The sequence below is a fragment of the Pinus tabuliformis genome, chromosome 8 (assembly GCF_031772625.1).
Source record: "Pinus tabuliformis cultivar Carrire ecotype Pingquan chromosome 8, CPIR1, whole genome shotgun sequence".
Lineage (NCBI taxonomy): Eukaryota > Viridiplantae > Streptophyta > Pinopsida > Pinales > Pinaceae > Pinus > Pinus tabuliformis.
The window spans coordinates 553,215,758-553,235,272 of record NC_142294.1 but is presented as its reverse complement, the minus strand read 5'-3'; the positions used below and the strand labels follow the sequence as shown (position 1 = coordinate 553,235,272).

At 34.3% G+C, this 19,515-nt stretch overlaps 1 protein-coding gene across 2 annotated transcripts; it reads right to left on the bottom strand.

The window, feature by feature from the left end:
- Positions 1 to 14,469: 14,469 nt before the first annotated feature.
- LOC149236656 (patatin-like protein 5) lies at positions 14,470 to 17,831 on the bottom strand. 2 transcript variants are annotated; one of them, XM_089372444.1, is made up of 7 exons: positions 17,664 to 17,831; positions 17,384 to 17,574; positions 16,989 to 17,184; positions 16,760 to 16,894; positions 15,543 to 15,869; positions 15,209 to 15,384; positions 14,470 to 14,530 (listed from the first exon to the last, which is right to left on the bottom strand). In XM_089372444.1, the coding sequence occupies exons 1-7, from the start codon at positions 17,766 to 17,768 to the stop codon at positions 14,488 to 14,490; spliced, it is 1,173 nt and encodes a 390-aa protein (XP_089228570.1). In that variant the 5' UTR covers positions 17,769 to 17,831; the 3' UTR covers positions 14,470 to 14,487. The 2 variants fall into 2 exon arrangements, with proteins under 2 accessions (XP_089228570.1, XP_089228571.1); XM_089372445.1 differs by having other exon boundaries at positions 17,384 to 17,591; positions 17,664 to 17,798.
- Positions 17,832 to 19,515: the final 1,684 nt, after the last annotated feature.

Genomic DNA, 19,515 nt, shown 5'->3' with positions numbered 1-19,515 from the left:
ACTTTGTTGGCTGCTGCCTTGGCCTTGGTTCTGATTTGGATTGCTGCCTCTTCCTTGAGCATTTGCTGGACTGTTCCTTCCACCTCTGTTTTGGCTTCTGCCTCTTCCTCTCTTGTTTCCTTTACCTTGACCTCTTCCTTTTCCAAAGGACATCTGGGTCTTGAAGGCTTGCTCTAGAGATGAGTTTTCATTTCTACTCAACCTCTGCTCATGTGTTATCAATGATGCATGAAGTTCATCAACTGAAAAGTTTGAGAGATCCTTTGTCTCTTCTATGGTGGTGACAATCACATCAAACTTTGAGGGTAGGACCCTCAATAGTTTTTCCACAATCCTCCTTTCTTCAAGAACTTCTCCATGAGTCCTTATCTATGTGACCAGACCAATCACATGTGTGAAGAATGAGTCAATATTGTCTGACTCCTTCATGCACATATTCTCAAAATCTCTCCTCAGCAACTGTAGTTTTGCTGTTTTCACTTTCTCCATGCCTTGATAGGCTGTCTTGAGAGTTTGCCATGCTTCTTTGGATGTCTTGGCTGCTACTATCCTTGGAAACACTCTCATGCACTGCTTGATATAAGAATAGGAGGGCTTTGGAATCCTTCTTCCTATTGCTCTTCAACAAATCTTTCTCTGCCTGTGTCAAGTTATTAAACTCTCCTTCATCTCCTGGTTCTTCAAACCCATATTCAACAAGTTCCCATAAATCTTGTGAGGCAAACAGGGCTCGCATGGTTATTGCCCAATAATCATAGTTTTTCCCATTAAACTGTGGGATCTGGGTATTAAACATACCCACGCTAGTGCTGGTGCTAGCCATTCTTGCAATACTTGACTGTATTTACAAATTACTAACAATCTTCAACAGCTGCACAAAAAAACTTGAGAAATACCTAGATCCTTTCTTGACTGAGTCTTCACTCTGCTGGAGAATCTGCTGCAGCAAAAGGAACCTTCCTTCAGCTTCTTTGACATCTTCAAAGAGCCTGGACAAGCTCTGATACCACTGTTGGGAATTTTTCTGGTAAAATTCCAAAAACAAAACACTGAACGGAGAATAACGCTCTGTTTTTAACACAGGATCTTTAACACAGCGGAAACAACTAATCGTTTATGGGAGAAGAGGGTTTCACGCTTGCACAAAGAAATTTGTTTTTCATTAATAAAGCAGCTACTGCAAAAGGGTCTTCCTCTTCAGAAGGATTACAAACTGGAACGCTTCAGTTCCAAAAACCAAATTCACTATTTTAGAAAATTACACAGTTTCTGCACTGCTGTGCGTTAAAAAAAAAATTCTTCAATTCTACACTGTTGTGTCTACACTCTACAGTACATTACATTTTCTGCTTTATATAGTGCGAGAAGGGGTCATAATTATCCACCAACCGCTTTAACTCACTGATGGAGTCTCTGCTACAATCTGCTGCGCTTTGATGAACAAAATTTGATCTTTTGTTGTATTTCTTGAGTCGGTGGTGTGGAAACCCATAGCTGATAAATGCTGCAACGGCTCGAGGCTGTTTCTTTTTCTTTCGGCCATTCTGCTCTTTAATGTAGCTGGTGAGCAGTAATGGCGCAAAGCCTTCTTTCTTCCTTGGGAACATAAAGGTAGATTAAACCATAAATGAGGCATGGTGGAGGAGTACGCAAACCCAGAACAAATCACAGCCATCGGATCTGCAGATGAGCGGCAGGATCACATCACAAAACATATCGGGAGGCTGAGGCAAGGTGAGAGATGGGCGATAATATCGCATCGCAATATCACAATCGGCGTATACAAAAGCGGAGGGCTTAATGCTCAAAGGGCGAAAGTTGCGATGTGCGATCGCATCGCAAGATCATAATCGCAGAAAACAAAGATAAATAGAATGAGGAAAGGGGTAAAAGGATGCGATCTGCGATATGATCGCATCGCAGAAGGAAAACTGCATGGTTTTTCTGAAGTAACGCATGCTGCAGTTGAAATTACAACTTCAACAACCTATGCAGGAACATGCGACTTCGTCTTCCAAGAATGCAGGAAGCATCAGTAACGTGTATAACAGCATCCAAAAACTGCATGCGGCCTATATGGCCACTGATAATATCCGTTTTGCTGAAACTGCGCCTAGAATCCAGCAATGTGTTATTTATTGAAGTTGCAACATTGATTTTGTGAACTGCATTGTTGGTCCGTCTATGGCTTCAATGACCGTTTTAAACGATGTTAGTGACTCGTTTATGGTAAGTTCAGGTTTTTTTTTTTAAAGCAAAATGTTATCCTGAAACGCTTTGAATGGAGTAAAGGCTGGATTGGTGACTAGCTTTTGGAATTTGAGCAAATACTATTCTGAAACGCTTTTATGTTCAATGACTGTTGTAGCCTGTAGGTTGATATTGCGATAGTATCTATATATATCTCATATTTTGATAGCATAGAAGAGATTCATGGACTTGGTACAGTGGTGTTGCTTACCGACTTGAAAGGAATTTTCTGAATTAGGTGATAAATGAATAATAAAGTTCTCGAGTAACAATGCAGTTGAGAGGCTCAAGAATGTTTGGAAAATAGAGAAGGAAAAATACAAATTCACATACAAAACATATGAGCAGTTGCTTTTCTCTATTAACACACAATTTTCATTGATTACAAAAAAATCATAATGTGAGGTATTTATGCTTTCTAATTGACTACTCAAATGAAACTCACTTGAAATAACTTCATCATACAAAATCACACTAAATTTAACTTTCCTAAATATAAACTAAACTCAATTCTTAATATAAATTAAATAATAAATAATAAAACGCTCATCTAAACTAAATAATAAATCCCTCATGTACTCGTGTTGCCTAGGCTCGAAATGGGGACCTTTCTCTAATTCACTCTCCAAGCTCCTTTCTCTATTCGATTGACCACTCTTTCCGGCAAGAAAACGCTCACCGCAAACAACGTTATTCCCTAATGTTGAACTGAACTGCATGCTTTCACTCAATGAGAGTGTAAGCTTACAAGCATGCCACACAAGGGTTGATAATTTTATTTCTTTGTAAAGGAATTTTTTTATAGCATTCGCAACTACTGTCGTGGCCTCTTTCCTCCATTGGAGTGTAAGAGTACGCTGTATAATTTTGTTTCCTGGCAAGGGAATTTTGCATAATATCATATTATATATTCGAAGTGTATCTGTATTCACTAAATATGTATTTTTTAAAAATATGAAAATACATTTAATTTTGAATTTCAATTTTATTATATTTATTTTTCAATTTTAATATATAATTTTTAAATCAAATAAAAAAAATGTTTGAAATCAATGAGCTCTATTTTTTCTTCCATATAGGTTAGGGAATGAAAATAATGATTCATGTATAAAAAAATATTATACATAAATTTTGGATTTGTTAAGTAATACATATGGTAAGCTTTGTAAATGAAAGATTAAATAAAAATTAAATATAAACATTTATTCAAGTTTTACATTTAGAAAAGACTTAATATATTGATATTATATAACAGTCTAGATCTATTTTAACTTTTGATTTATCAAACTTTGAGTTGTATAGAATTTCTTGAGATGCAAACTTTTTTTAGAGTTAGAAGAGATTTGATCCATCTAGACCCTTGGTAAATCTAGATTTAAAATGGATCTGGCCTAATAAAAATTAATATTTAACCATATATAGTATAAACCCTATTTATTAAACAACTTATGTTATAAACTTGAAATGTTATAAACCCTAACACCATTATATGGAAGTATATCAAGCACATGCACAAAGGCTAGTTCAATAGAACTCATCATAGTAATAATAGTTGAAAATAGTTAACCATTTAAAATAGTGTTAACAATATGTAACTATAAACCACATCTATTAATAAATCATATATATATATATATATATATATATATAAATAAAATAAACTCTAGATAATATATTTTAATATTAAATACAATATAAATGGTAAGATTAAACACTCAAATATTAAATCCAATACAAATTTTAATATTAAACACTAAATATCAAATCTAATATAAACCTTAATATTAAACACTAAATATTAAAAATCTAATTAATATAAACCTTGGTACAATTATATCAATAAACTTTATTAATAAACATTAATAAATATAATTGTCTATTACCTAAATTAAACTGAAACACTAATTTTTCAAATTACACAGTATGACCGGAGAAGAAGAAAACAGTGAGCCAAATAAAACTTGCCCGAGCGATGGTGGAAAAATAAGAGGGCATTTATCGCAATAAAACCTTGTAATCTCGCCTGCAGTAAACAGCGGCCACGGTTCTTCGCCGTCATCTGTAAATGGGGGAAATGTTGGCCGACCTCACCACAACAGACGGTCAAGTGGTGAGCCGTTAGAGTTGACGGAACATCTAATATACTCAATTTAATAAACGCACTACAAGGAGGGTAGGTAGGCATCACTAGCATGATCACTGTGTGCATATAATGGAAATATAAATTATTTCAAAGTTTATTTTAATTAATTTTTTTAATATAGAGTAAGAAAAAATATATATATTACATTCATATTTCAAGTTTTAAATGAAAGCTTAAATAATTAATTTTCTGTGAATAAGAACAACAATAAGAAGATATACATTTTATTATTCTCGATATAAAATTAATACATGATATTTAAAAATATAGTAATTTATTATTCTCAATATAAAAATAATATATGATATTTAAAAATATAGTAATTTATTATTTTCAATATAAAATTAATATATGATATTTAAAAATATAGTAATAAAATTTTTAATATGAATCACAAATAAATATGTTTTAAAAGTGCTTTTTTGGGTTAAAACTCTTTTTTCTTTGGAGGTAAAGAAAAAGTTAAAGACCAAGGCACTTAAGCATCGCTTAAGAGTGAAAGCCTATTCCTTTACAAATCTGCCTTACAAATATTTCAATATAAAAGATTAAGTAATCCAAAAAAATCATCATACTAAACTATTTCAAATGTTGATGAATAAAAGTAACTGAAATTTAACAAAAAATCAATTACTTCTTAATAAGAATAATAAGAGGAGAGATACCATTCATTCCATTCTTAATATCAAATTAATGTGGTATTTAACAACTGGCGTAATAAAAATTTCAATATGGATCATAAATAAGTATGTTTTAAAAGTGCTTTTGTTTGGCTAAAAACTTGTTTTCCTCTCACCTAAGGAAACGAGTTAGAGGCATATGGTAGTAGTGAAATTTTCTCCGTTACCAACAATGGTAAACAACAGCTAGTGATGGTTATCCCCATTGTGTGTTTGACAATTGAGTTAAATAGGTTTCCCCAATACATTAAAAATATATATATTTCAATATATAGGGTCTATTGACATTAATATATATTTAAAAATATATTAATAATAATAAAAAAACATTTTAATGTGGACTATATAGTTTATAAGTAAAGTATTTTAATGTCTGTGTTAAATAAAATAATTGGTTATCATCTACGTATATATTATAAATAGTAAAAAAGTAAGTATATATTATCTAAAGTAAAAAAAATTGAGGTTAAATCATTCTAAATAGTTCTATTATTTTACATTTTGGTCATTTTTTTAATTATAATTTTTGATCTATTTTACTTTACTTGAATTAACTTCCTCATACAAAATCACACTCAATTTATCTTTCCTAAATATAAACTAAGCTCAAATTCTTAATATAAACTAAATAATAAGTAATAGAACACTCATCTAAACTAAATTATAAATCCCTCATGTAGTCGTGCTGCCTAGGCTCGAAATGGGGACCCTGATCCACAACACCTTCTGTTTGGCATTGCCACCATGATAACTAACAAAATCAACTTACCGTCCACACCTTTTCCTCTTTGTTAATTCGGAGTGGAATAAGGAAAACCTGTGATACACGAGAAGTGGATTATGGAATAGCAGAATTGTTTTAGTGGAAATGAATGGCATTATAATTATATAATTAGAGATTCATATTTTCTTGTATATATATGATCAATTATAAGAGGGATTTTTTTCACTTTTAACCGATTTGATTTTTTTAGGATTTTAGTAAATCTAAATTTAAGATGAATCTAGGCTAATAAAACTTAATATTAAACCATAGGTTTTTTTTTTTTTTGCATGTGGTTCACGAGCACTTTGATCAATGAGTGATCGCTATGTCCATGGAAAAATCTAGGCGATAGCTAGGCTAAATCGCCCCTCAGCCTACTGCAAGCCCTGACCCAAAGGGCTTCGGGTGGATTCGACCCTGTGACCTCCCGATGGCAAGGCACGGTTTTTGACAACCTGAGCTAACCCTTGGGATTTAATATTAAACCATATATATAAAAAACCTTATTTATTAAACACCCTATATTATAAACCCATATTATAAACTTAAAATGTTATAAACGCTAGCATCATTATATCAAAGTATATCAAACACATGCACAAAGGCTAATTCAATATGACTGACCATTTAAAATAATGTTAACAATAAACCACATATATTAATAAACCCTATCTATTATATATATAGATAGATATATAAACTCTATATAATATACTTTAATATTAAATATAATATAAACCCTAATATTAAACACTCAAATATTAAATCTAATATAAACCCTAATACTAAACGTTCAATTATTAAAAATTAAATAGTATAAAACATTAGCAAATCTAGTTGATTATTACCTAAATTAAACTGAAACCCTAATTTTTCAAATTACACAGTATCACTGGAGAACAAGAAAACAGTGGACCGAATAAAACTTACCCGGGCGGCGGTGGAAAAATTAGAGGGCATTTATCGCAATAAAACTGTGTGATCTCGTCTGCAGCAAACAGCGGGCGCGGTTCTCTGCCGTCATCTGGAGCTGCTAACATAGCAGTTATCAATCCTCCAGTGCTAGTTCCAGCGATGACATTGAAATAATTAGCGATTCTCTTATCTTTGCCGTCAAGTTCCTGTAAGTACACAACATATATACTCAATTTAATTTAGTACATACATTACAAAAATATATAATAAATCCATCACGACTATTTTCTCAATCCAATAATTAGAACTTTACTTGCAGCTCTCTCTCGAGGGACTCCAGGATCGTTGCTATAGTGATCCCACGAACGCCGCCTCCATCGATGCTCAGAATTGGAATCATATGCCTGCTGACCTGAGCGTTTCAAACGGAACGAAACGAAAAAACCCTCAATTAAGGCGACCTCAAATAAATGAGGTGAAGCTCTCTCTCGAGGAACTCGAGGATCATTGGTGGAATGATCCCTCGAACGCCTCCTCCATAGATGCTCAGAATTGTAATCATATGCCGGGGGACCTGAGGGTTTCAAATGAAACAAAATGAAAAATCCTTTGGTGGACATTACAGAGCAAATGGTCAACTGGGGAACAGTACCTAGAGTCCAATAATGGGAAACCACTGTAATGGAAATAATTGTAGTTTTGACAACTGAGTTATAATAGGTTTTCCCAATACATTAAAAATATATATTTCAATAGATAAGGTCTATTGACATTAATAATTCGTGAGTTATGATTATTCGTTATGATAATTCAGTTAGCCTACGAGCTAGAAATACTGAAATTTTCTCCAGTCTATTGGCTAAAATCTTTCTCTTGCAAGTTGATTGCATACTGGGTGACAATCCAAGGGCCACAAGTTACATGGTGGGATATGGACCAAAGTATCCTCGTCAGTTCCACCACAGGGCTTCCTCCATTGCATCACAAAGAGGATTCAACCTTTCTTAGTTGCAAAGGAGGATATTCGATATGTTTTGATTGCTAGTGGAATGACCCTAATGTTTTATTTGGTATTGTTGTTGCAGGACCTGATAACAATGATAACTTCGTAGATGCAAGAGACAACTATCAGCGGACAAAATCTACAACCTACAACAGTAGGCCTATGGTGGGATTTTTGGCCAGACTTTAGGGAGGGAAATGCTGGAAATGGCCTATGGGTTTATAGGGGAATTGCTGGAAATGACCAGAGTCTTCCAAGTAGCCTTCTCTTATAGGATGCAATCAAATTGGTTTTAGTTTGTTCTAGTGATGATGTTGTTGGTGGTGTTCTAATGGTTGTTTCTTTAAATTGTTGTTCCTAGGCCTGGATCAGGTTCAGGCCCCCCTGCTCCAACTCATGATCTACCTCAAAATCCAAAACCTAAGCCAAAGTCCTCTCCAACAAGTAGGAGTTATACACAGATTGTTTTCCAACGGTTCTGTTTACAGAGAGAGGGTTTCATTTATAGTGGAAGTCCATAGTGAGAAGCATCATTCCTACCAATTGTGCTCTCCTTTTGTTGCAGAGCATAAAATAGAGAGGACGCACACTCTGCATTGGAAATTGTTGGCTTTAAGATTTCAAAAACTAGGTCAACATTCACAGCCATGATCCCTGAAATTCTTGAGAATTCAATCAAAAGCCCAACGTAAGCTGAACTGTCACTTGTGATGCTTTCCACATGACATATCCACACTCTGATGGACTTGGAGTTTCAATGTGCATTCGGAGAGCTCTGGCAGATGTAGGAAGTTTACCAAAGGAGGTCAGTGTTTTTGATTTTTTAGTAAAGGGTTATCAATGTTGTAGAATTACTACAGTTTTAATATTTTATTGAAACTTGTAAATGCTTAATTGCCAATTATCATATCCTCAATAACAAAGCAGGTCAACTATATCAATACACATGCAACCTCAACCCAAGTAGGAGATCTGGCATAGATTAATGCTATCGATAAGGTTTTTAAGGATACTTCTAGTATTAAATTGAATGGAATTTTACCAGAGATATAGTTTGGGCTGCATGATAAATTTAGCAGACAATTGACATTTATATGTGGTTTATTATCAGTTCCTCATGCAAGGTAGGGGTGGGCAAAACCTAGCAGTTCTGCAACAATAACAACAAAAAGATGGGTATTACATGTGTGCATGTGTTCAAAAGAATGGAGAAAACGTACAAAGAACACCAGATTTGTTTGTCTTGACATTGATTTGTCTTCATGAATACATTATACACCTACGCTCTATCTTGATAACAAGTCACAAAGTGGACTAAACGAGTGTTTCTCTGTATTCAGGTGGACTGTTGTACTCACAGAAATGGAGCAATATGCATGTTGTGACAAGTGCCTTATCCCTGCTCATATTCTACTCTGATTATTTGTCTTCTGCTGGAAAGCAATTCCAATGTCCTCGTTAGAATAACCTTGAGAAGGGAAAATAGTGTGGAAGCTGACTCAAAAAATGTGAAAAGCGAATTCCACAATTTGAAGAGAAGGGTGATAGAACAAGAAGTAGAATTAAAATTTAAGATAATTAAGAGAAAAATTGTCTCAGATCAGGAAGCGGTTGGAGATTAAAAAAAAGGGAGAGCAGCATGGAGGACAAGAATGGACTATTATTGAATGATGAAGCTCCTTATAGAAATTCTAATCCGTCTTTTAAAATATTGAAACATGAAATAATATAGGGAAGCAAGGCACTACATAAGGAACCAGACTACCTTTTAGATACCCTGCTGCCCAGAAAGGCACCACATGCCATCCTTTTTGTCATTTTGATCTATAGGATGATATCTAATAATAGTTTATGTGGGTGTCATGGATTAGTTGTATAACTCGAAAAAAGGAAGATTGCCAAAATCCCATGGCATATGGAGAGTGCAGTGGCACAACATATGCTCTTTGGCAATGGACTCAGAAGTTTCCTAATGGATAGCAGAATGCTGGCTATTAGCAGTCAATGCATCAGTACATGGTGTTGTGATTATACAAGTGTATTTTCATAGAATTCAATGACCCACCGAAGTTTTCTTGCACAATTGAAATGGTCAAATTTGTGGAACAAGTAGAGGAACAAATCATGCCATAGTAGAGGATTGCAATAGTTAATGCATTCTATATTTCCAATCTACCAATAGTTATGTAAATATTGCAACACAATCTACCAACTTCAAGCAAACTGGTTAGAATTTTGTTTATCAGTCTTAGATGGCAGTAGTCAAGAATCGAGAATATAGAAAGATTTTATATACATATAAAGATTGTATATACAAATCAAAGAGAAAATTGTAAGTCGTCTCTAAACTATTTCAGGGTGCACAAGTAAATCCATCAGAATTGTTTGGATTTGCTAAGTCACACGTATAGACCAATGATCACCTAAATTTGATTTGAGAACCAATGTCTTCTTGGTGGGTTATGGTTATTCACGATGATAATTTAGTTTCTCTAAGATCTAGAAACACTGAAATTTTCTCCAATCTATTGGCTAAAACCTTTATCTTGTCGGTTGATTACATATTGGGTGACAATCCAAGGGCCACAAGTTACATGGTGGGATTTTGACCAAAGTATCCTCGTCAGGTCCACCACAGGGCTTCCTCCATTGTATCAAACAAAGAGGATTCAACCTTTCTTAGTTGCATAGGAGGATATTCTATTTGGTTCGATTGCTAGTGAAATGACCCTTACCCTATCTTTCTCCTGGAATGCTTTCAATACAGGTCGATAGGCCTTGTAAAATGTAGGGCTTTCATCTATCACAATATTTGAGCTCGCACACAAGAGTCAGCCAATTGCCTGGATCTCCACTTCTCCTGTTCCGCTTCTTCCATCCACAATCCTTGCAAGCATGATCATTCCATTCACAGAATATTCACAGTGAGCCACAACACCCCAAATTGGGGACTCAAAGTTCCCTCCATCATCGGAGAGACAAAGAAGGCTTCCGGACAGTGGACGCTTATAATTCTTCAGCTTCTTTACATGTATTGCCACAGTTGTGAATAGCTTCCACCGAAATGGATTCCCAGAACATAACCATTTTTCCAAATCTTCAAGTGCCTTGGCACATCCTATAACGAATTCTTCCTTAGAGCAGAGATACCCTTCTTCAAACCCCATAAGAAATCCTCTTGGAGCAATCGAATATAAGTGTCCATGTACACATCAATATGGCCATATCTTCCCTGATTCTTAACACAAGGAAACCCCTTCAAACAATTTCCCAAAGCCTCGTCATTTGTTTGTGAACTTGTAATTTCAACTAACAACGACATTTTATTCCCTGGAAGATTAGCGTTTGTTAAGGAAATTGCATTTCCCGCCCGAGCGGTGAGCAAACCCACAAGGAACTAACAGTAGCAATCAATGCTTTCTCCACTCTTTATTTGAAACACCATGTCGTTCAACAACGGAAAAACATCAGAAACTGTTTCAAGACAGTATTCTGCCAGGCATATCATGAACCTGTTGAGCAGCTTTTCTGCTAAAGCTGAGCTAAATATATCTACAATATACTCTTTCAGAGATTAGTGCAAGAGAGTAGTACTACTGAAAAGTCTATAGAATTGCTTCAACCTTGCAGTATATAATTCAGCCTCGTTGCCATGAGAGATAATGTTAACTAACTCTAATACAGAGTATACAAGATTAAAACCTGGCTTCTGCAAATTTAATACCTGCAGAAATCAAGCTGGGCGTTTTGTGATATCTCGCAAAGCATTGCTTCTAGTGCTTGCTTGGTATTGGCTCAAAAGTGTCTCCAAGTAAAAAGCTAAATATTCTGAACTTCTTGGCGTGCATTGCACTAAGAGGGCATAAATTGCCCTTGGCTTGTCTGGCAATTCATTGGAAACAAATTCCAAAATATCCCCTACTTCCAGCTAGATCATGCCTGTCTCTTTGAATGATGAAGCTCCTTATGGAAATTCTAATCCGTCTTTTAACATGTTGAAACATGAAATAATATAGTGAAGCAAGACAGTACATAAGGAACCAGGCTACCCTTTTAGACACCCTGTTGTCCAGAAAGGCACCACCTGCCATCCTTTTGTCATTTTGATCTATAGGATGACATCTAATAATAATTTATGCGTTTGTCTTGGATTAGCTGTATAATATTACCACTGGAAAAAAGCAAGATTGCCAAAATTCCATGGCATATGGAGAGTGAAGTGGCACAACACATGCTCTTTGGTAATGGACTCAGAAGTTTCCTAATCGATAGCAGAATGCGGACCATTCGTAGTCAATGCATCAACGCATGGTGCTGCGATTATACAAGCATATTGGCATAGAATTCAATGACCCACCGAAGTTTTCTTCCAAACCGAAATGGTCAAATTTGTGGAACAAGTGGAGGAAAAAATCATGCCATAGTAGAGGATTGCAATAATTTATGCATCCTATATTTCCAATGTTAATGGGAATGTTATGTAAATATTGCAAAGTCTAGTGAGAAGAGTAGTTCCTCCCAACTATGATCTTCTCTTGTTGCAGAGCAGAAAATAGAGAGGACACACACTGTACATTGGCAATTGTTGCGCCATCCACTCGCTTTAAGATTTCAAAAATTAGGTCAACATTCAAAGCCATGATCCCTGAAATTCTTGAGAATTCAATCAAAAGCCCAACGTAAGCTGCACTGTCCCTTGTGATGTTTTCCAGATGAACGATCCACACTCTGATGGACTTGGAGTTTTAATTTGCATTCGGAAAGCTCTGGAAGATGCAGGAATTTTACCAAAGGAGGTCAGTGCTTTTGGTTTTTTAATAAAGGATCATCAGTGTTGTAGAACTAGTACAGTTTTAATATTTTATTGAAACTTATAAATTCTTAATGACCAATTATCATATCTTCAATAACACTGCAATTCAACTATATCAATGCATATGCAACCTCAACCCAAGTAGGAGATCTGGGAGAGATTAATGCTATCAAGAAGGTTTTTAAGGATACTTTTGGTATTAAAATGAATGGAATTTTACGAGAGTTAAATGGATAGTTTGGGATGCATTATAAATTTCGCAGGCAATGTGGTTTGTGATCAGTTCCTCATGCAATGGTAGGGGTGGGCAAAACCTAGCAGTTTTGCAACAATATCAACAAAAAGACGGGTATTACATGCGTGCATGTGTTAAGAAGAATGGAGACAACATACAAAGAACACCAGCGTTGTTTGTCTTGGCATTGATCTGTCTTCATGAATACATTATACAACTATCCTCTATTTTGATAACAAGTTACAAAGTGGACTAAAGAAGCGTAGGAGTGTTTCTTTGTATTCAGGTGGACTGTTGTACTCGCAGAAATGGAACAATATGCATGTTGTGACAAGTGCCTTGTTCTTGCTCATATTGTTCATGCTCATAGTTTATACTGATTATTTGTCTTCTGCTGGCAAGATAGATAGTTTGGGTTGCATGATAAATTTAGCAGAAAATGACATTTATATTTGGTTTGTGATCAATTCCTCATGCAAGGTAAGCGTGGGAAAAATCTAGCAGTTATGCAACAATACCAACAAAAAGTTGGGTATTGCAAGTGTGCATGTGTTTAGAAGAACAGAGACAATTTACAAAGAACACTAGTTTTATTTGTCTTGACATTGATCTGTCTTCATGAATACATTATACACCTATGTTTTATCTTGATAATAAGTCACAAAGTGGACGAAACGAGTGTTTCTCTGTATTCATATTGCAGAGTTCAAAGCCTTGAATTCACTCTCATTAATAAATTCCAAATCTTTGACTTGTGACTCTGAGGAATATGGCCTTCATCAAGGCTTAAAACACCTAGACTCTTTATAAGGTACCTTCCTATCTGCTTTGTTTTGACATTTCTTCATGGGTGAAAGTGTAAAACAAAGAGTAGCTTTGTATCAACACACTTTCCTTCTTATGCCACTCATGTAGCATTTTTATGTTGTAAATATTACATACATGTCTGGGTGCTTTACATGACACAAACATTACAAATCCTCTAAAAGGGGACTCCCTTATTGTGAAGTCTCTTAATTGTGAAATCTCGTAATCGGTGATTTTTTAATGGGCTCAAAATATAAACATGAATGATAACATTCCACTTCTTAAACTCTCTTTGTCATCTAGAGAGTATGCGTCTCTTAATTGTGAAATCTCGTAATCGGTGATTTTTTAATGGGCTCAAAATATAAACATGAATGATAACATTCCACTTCTTAAACTCATGGGCTCAAAATATAAACATGAATGATAACATTCCACTTCTTAAACTCTCTTTGTCATCTAGAGAGTATGCGTTTGGGGTTAATGATTAATGGTTTGCAACTAGAAACATACTCAGAGAACTTTGTACGAAAATTTCTTCTTTTATGCTATTATTTCTTATACCTCCTTACGGCGTTTCCTTTGCAACATGTGGTGCAAATACTAGTTTTATTTTTTTTGGTAAAGAATTACATTGGAAAAAATAATATTCCATCCTACAACCATCGATATTTATATTAAAAAAATCTTTTATACTACCATCCGCATAATTACATGGAAAAGAAATCCACATCCACATGTATATAAAATCTCAATTTTATAATTGTACTTCAACTGAAAGTCACAGTGAGTGAAAATCCAGCTTAACTTTTAGTTATAAAATTTTCCACGAGAATGAGGTATGGATCCAGTGCAAGTCACAACGATGGTCGCCGTCACATTCTTTTCTTTCTTTCGTCCGAAAGTTTCTTCGCTAAGCTGCCAAACCAATTCCACCATATCCACCTGTTAGACTATTAATAATTATAAAAGCTATTTAGAACAATAATAGGAAAACCTAAGGGTTTAGAATAAATTATTATGGGATGTATTGTAAAGCAGGTTACTGGTTGGAATTAGATACTTAGATACTTCTGGGTGGCTTTTTTCTAGAGCTATAAGTTAAGCCTCAAGTTAAAATTCAATCGATTTGACCAACAAAAAATTAATACAAAACTATTTATATGGTTCAAGGTTATTTTAAGTAATGGGTTTTTTCAAAACGTTTATACTGTATTTTCTTGTAGAAATTTAAAAAAACGTGAATTTAAATTGCTTAATCTGTAAAATTGGAACAACGTGAATTTAAATGGTTTAATCTGTAAAATTGGAACAAGTTATAAAAATTTGGAAATGTTAAATTTATATATTTAAAATTGTAATTTTAAATAACAAATAAATCACAATCTTACATTACAGGCTCATTCTTCTGTAAACTAAACTCTATATATAAAATTCAACTATTAAAAAGTAAGCTGTGAATTTATCATTCTTCTGTACGCTAGACTCTATATATAAAATTCAACTATTAAAAAGTAAGCTGTGAATTTATCATTCTTCTGTAAACTAGACTCTATATATAAAATTCGACTATTAAAAAGTAAGCTGTGAATTTACCGTTTCAATTCCTCCCCGTTGGTGCCTTTTCCCTTCACAGGCTCATACCGGCCAGTGTTTATATTCACCCTCGAAACAGGTTTGTCCAAAAGTTCAATACCTATATATTTCAGCGCGTTAAGATTTTCGGCTGTTGACAGATCCAGTGCACTTCTTTTATCTTCTAAGTTGGGTTCCTGATCATCATCCCAATAAGTAATAGAATCTATTAGATATGGATTGTGTGCAAACGAACAAGAGACAACTATATTCAGGCAATCTGTAAATATAATTATGCCTGAATATAGTACTGAATTAATTCTTTATAATTAAGAGGTGCAAGAATTATAAGGACCTGAATTCGTAGATAATTATCCGCTAATTGCAAGCCTTGGAACATGATAGATGCCTCAAAGTCCACAATAGCTGAACTCGATTGCATAAATATGTCAATTAAAGGACTTTTACCATCCTTACTTAACCATCCCGCAGCGTCCGTAGCCTGGTAACCAGTTTCTGTCTGTCCAGTGCCCAGAGAAAGCACCACACACTTTTTCAAGATGTCTTCTTTCGACGTCAGAGCGTCTAATGCTTGAATTAATGGCCAATATTGAGTACTTCCCCTGTCTGGTATTCCGCTAGTCAGAGCTTGGTCGGTCAGGTGATTTATCGAGAGTAACATCTGCAAAGTTATCATTTCGGATGGGTTGATTTTTCCACGGACTTTATTGCAAAAAATTTAGTATCATATTAGTTAATTTAAAAAAAGAAAAATAAAAATCAATCCAAATTTTTTAGTATGATAATTCGATAACAAGTCTTATTAATACAGAATCAAAACAATTGACATGATAACATAAACAGAACAGTACAGAGTATTGAAGGTAAGAACCTTTGAAGTCTACCAAGTGTTGGGGATTGGAGAATCAAAACAATTGACATGATAACATAAACAGAACAGTACAGAGTATTGAAGGTAAGAACCTTTGAAGTCTACCAAGCGTTGGGGATTGGAGATGAATATTATTGGTAAAAAACATTTGAAGTCTAGCAAGTGATGGGGATTGGAAATGAATATTATTGGTAAAAAACTATGGATGTTCATATACTCAGAACCATCATAGCACTAATATCTTAACCAAATCAAAATCCTAACGTAACCATATAATATCTTACTCTCCCTTTAATTTAAATAACCCATCGGCTGTCAAATTATTGGCGATAGGGTGTTTTGAGATGTAAAACAGTTTCCAATCAAATTTTTAAGGCGGTTTGGTTTGGTTTATGTTTATGTTTATTTTTAATTACAATGATAAGCTCTCTATACATTTTTTCCCTTGCTCCTTATAATAAATCTGGATCTATAATCATTAAACTAATTGCCACTCATTCGAAAGAAAAATCTGTCCAACGATAGAAACATAAACCTAATAAATTTGGATCTATAGTATTTAAATTAATTGCCAGTACGGGTTCCAAAGAAATTGCTGTCAAATGATGGGAACATAAACATAGACTGAACATCAAATCAATTATGGTGTAAAAAAATTTAAACATATAAACAAGCATTACTGGATTGTTCGCCACAACTCCCCCGTCTATGAGTTCAAAGTTATTGTCCGTACGAAAGTGATAAGGGGGAAGATATGTGGGAGTAGCTGAAGTTCCGATGCAGACATCGGACAATATTGCATCATCATTGTTCCCCTGCGAAGAGATTTATAAAATATATATTACAATACAATGTGTTGCATTAACTGGAATATTGGGGATTATGGGATTATGATCATACAAAGTTTACCTTAAAATTCGAGAAAATTACTGGATACTGTAACTGGATATCATATGCGGGAATCACAACGTTCGCGAGCGTTTTGCGTAATTCCTTATCCCCCAATATTTCTCTGATGATCTTGTGCAGTGGATCCCCGGAATATTTGGGACCCATGACATGCCCGTAACCCCTTTTCAATTTATCAAACCATCCCCGGAAGCCCCTGTCAATCATTCATATAAAATTAAACTGAAACCCTAATTACCTAAACCCTAAGTTTTACTATTACCTAAATTAAACTGAAACCCTTAATTTTTACTATTACCTAAATTAAACTGAAACCCTAATTACTGAAACCCTAATTTTTCAAATCGCACAGTATGACTGGAGAATAAGAAAACAGTCAGCCAGATAAAACTTACCCGGGCGGCGGTGGAAAAATAAGAGGGCATTTATCGAAATAAAACTTTGTAATCTCGTCTGTAGAAAACAGCGGGCGCGGATCTGCACCGTCATCTGGAGCTGCTAACATAGCAGTTATCAATCCTCCAGTGCTAGTTCCAGCAATGACATCGAAGTAATCAGCGATTCTCTTATCTATGCCGTCAAGTTCCTGTCAGTACATAACACCTATACTCAATTACAAAAATATATAATAAATCCATCACGATTTTTTCCTCAATCCAATAATTAGAACTTTACTTGCAGCTCTCTCTCGAGGAACTCCAGGATCGTTGCTGGAATGATCCCACGGACGCCTCCTCCATCGATGCTCAAAATTGTAATAATATGCTTGTCCTCAGCCATATCTGCAACCGTCTGCGCACAAGAGCTAATCGGCCTGCTATCGGGCCTTTTATGCGCCCGATAGCTGCCAGTTCGTTGATGTGACACGCTGACCGGCGGGTAAAATGCCCATACATTTAATTTTATATAAAACAATTTAGATGTTTTATCCAAAGTTTAAAAAACCTGCTAGCCAACCAAAGTAACGATATGCAAAGTTTGCAATTACCTGCATGGACGCAAACTTAAGATATGGGAAAGTAAAGTGCAGATATCCAAAGTCTAGATATGATATGGTTCATATAAAACTACTAGGTAGGTTGTGCGTTTTGTATATATAGGGATTCAAAGTTATACGGTCACACATTACTTATTAAAGAAAACGCTTTTCTATCCTTTCTTATTTTAATGGGATATTTAGTCTTTTCTCTAAATAAGAGATGGTTAATATAAAATTAATTAGTTGTGTTTTTTTATATAGAAATTAAAAATATATTCTAACTCACTACTCCTTCCAAAATATATTCTTCACTATCTGTTGGTTCAATGACATATTATTTAGTTTTTTCTCTAAATAATGGATAGTAGTGAACATCAAGAATAAAAATAATTGCTAATTAAAACAATTACTGAGTAAATAATAAATATCTATCAAACACATTAATAATTATTATTAAATATATTGTAAAAATCTAATCTAAATATTAATTTTAATATTAAACCTCATATTATAAAACTTTATATTAAATCTTAATATATAATACTAACCATATATATTATAAACTTTAATATTATAATTATTATTTAAATTCTATATATTATAAACATTAATATTATAAAATTCTAATTATATCATTATTCAGCTCACTATAAAGGAGATGTAATGTCATTGTCCTCTAAATACTACATCAAATTATCACTTAATAAAATTAAATGTTTTCAAATTCAAAAATTTTACCACCTATATTTTTTTCCATAATATTTTTCAATAACATAATGTATTTAAAACATAAAATGACAATAAATTTTATCTTTTTCAAATGTTCCCACTCATTGAACATTATTTTGCTTTTCATTTGAAAACCAAATGAGAAAGGAAAACTGGTCAAAAAAATATGGCGGAAGATATGAAAACTGGTAAATCAACGGCAGAAGGCGGCACTGGAGCTAATTGCAACATGGATTTGAGGCTTCCTATAAACCAGGAAACTAGACGAGTTCTCTATGCAGAGACTGGTAAGGATTTTGTGGATCTCCGCTTGGTTTTTCTGGTGGCATCATCTGACCTATGTTGGGAATTTTTCTGGTAAAATTCCAAAAACAAAAGACTGAACAGAGATTAACGCTCTGTTTTTAACACAGGATCTTTAACACAGCGGAAACAACTAATCATTTCTGGGAGAACAAGGTTTCACGCTTGCACAAAGAAATTTGTTTTTCATTAATAAAACAGCTACTGCAAAAGGGTCTTCCTCTTCAGAGGGATTACAAACTGGAACGCTTCAGTTCCAAAAACCAAATTCACTATTTTACAAAATTACACAGTTTCTGCGCTGCTGTGCGTTACAAAAAAAATTCTTCAATTCTACACTGTTGTGTCTACACTCTACAGTACATTACATTTTCTACTTTATATAGTGCGAGAAGGGGTCATAATTATCCACCAACTGCTTTAACTCGCTGATGGAGTCTCTGCTACAATCTGATGCGCTTTGATGAACAAAATCTGATCTTTTGTTGTATTTCTTGAGTCGGTGGTGTGGAAACC

Excerpts from the sequence above, each read along its gene's own strand:
- LOC149236656 (XM_089372444.1), bottom strand. The coding sequence starts at position 17,768 with ATGGCTGAGGACAAGCATATTATTACAATTTTGAGCATCGATGGAGGA. Across the intron at positions 15,385-15,542 it reads ATAATTATCTACGAATTCAG|GAACCCAACTTAGAAGATAA; the intron begins GTCCTTATAATT and ends GATGATGATCAG. Across the intron at positions 14,531-15,208 it reads AACGGGGAGGAATTGAAACG|CTTAGCGAAGAAACTTTCGG; the intron begins GTAAATTCACAG and ends TTGGTTTGGCAG.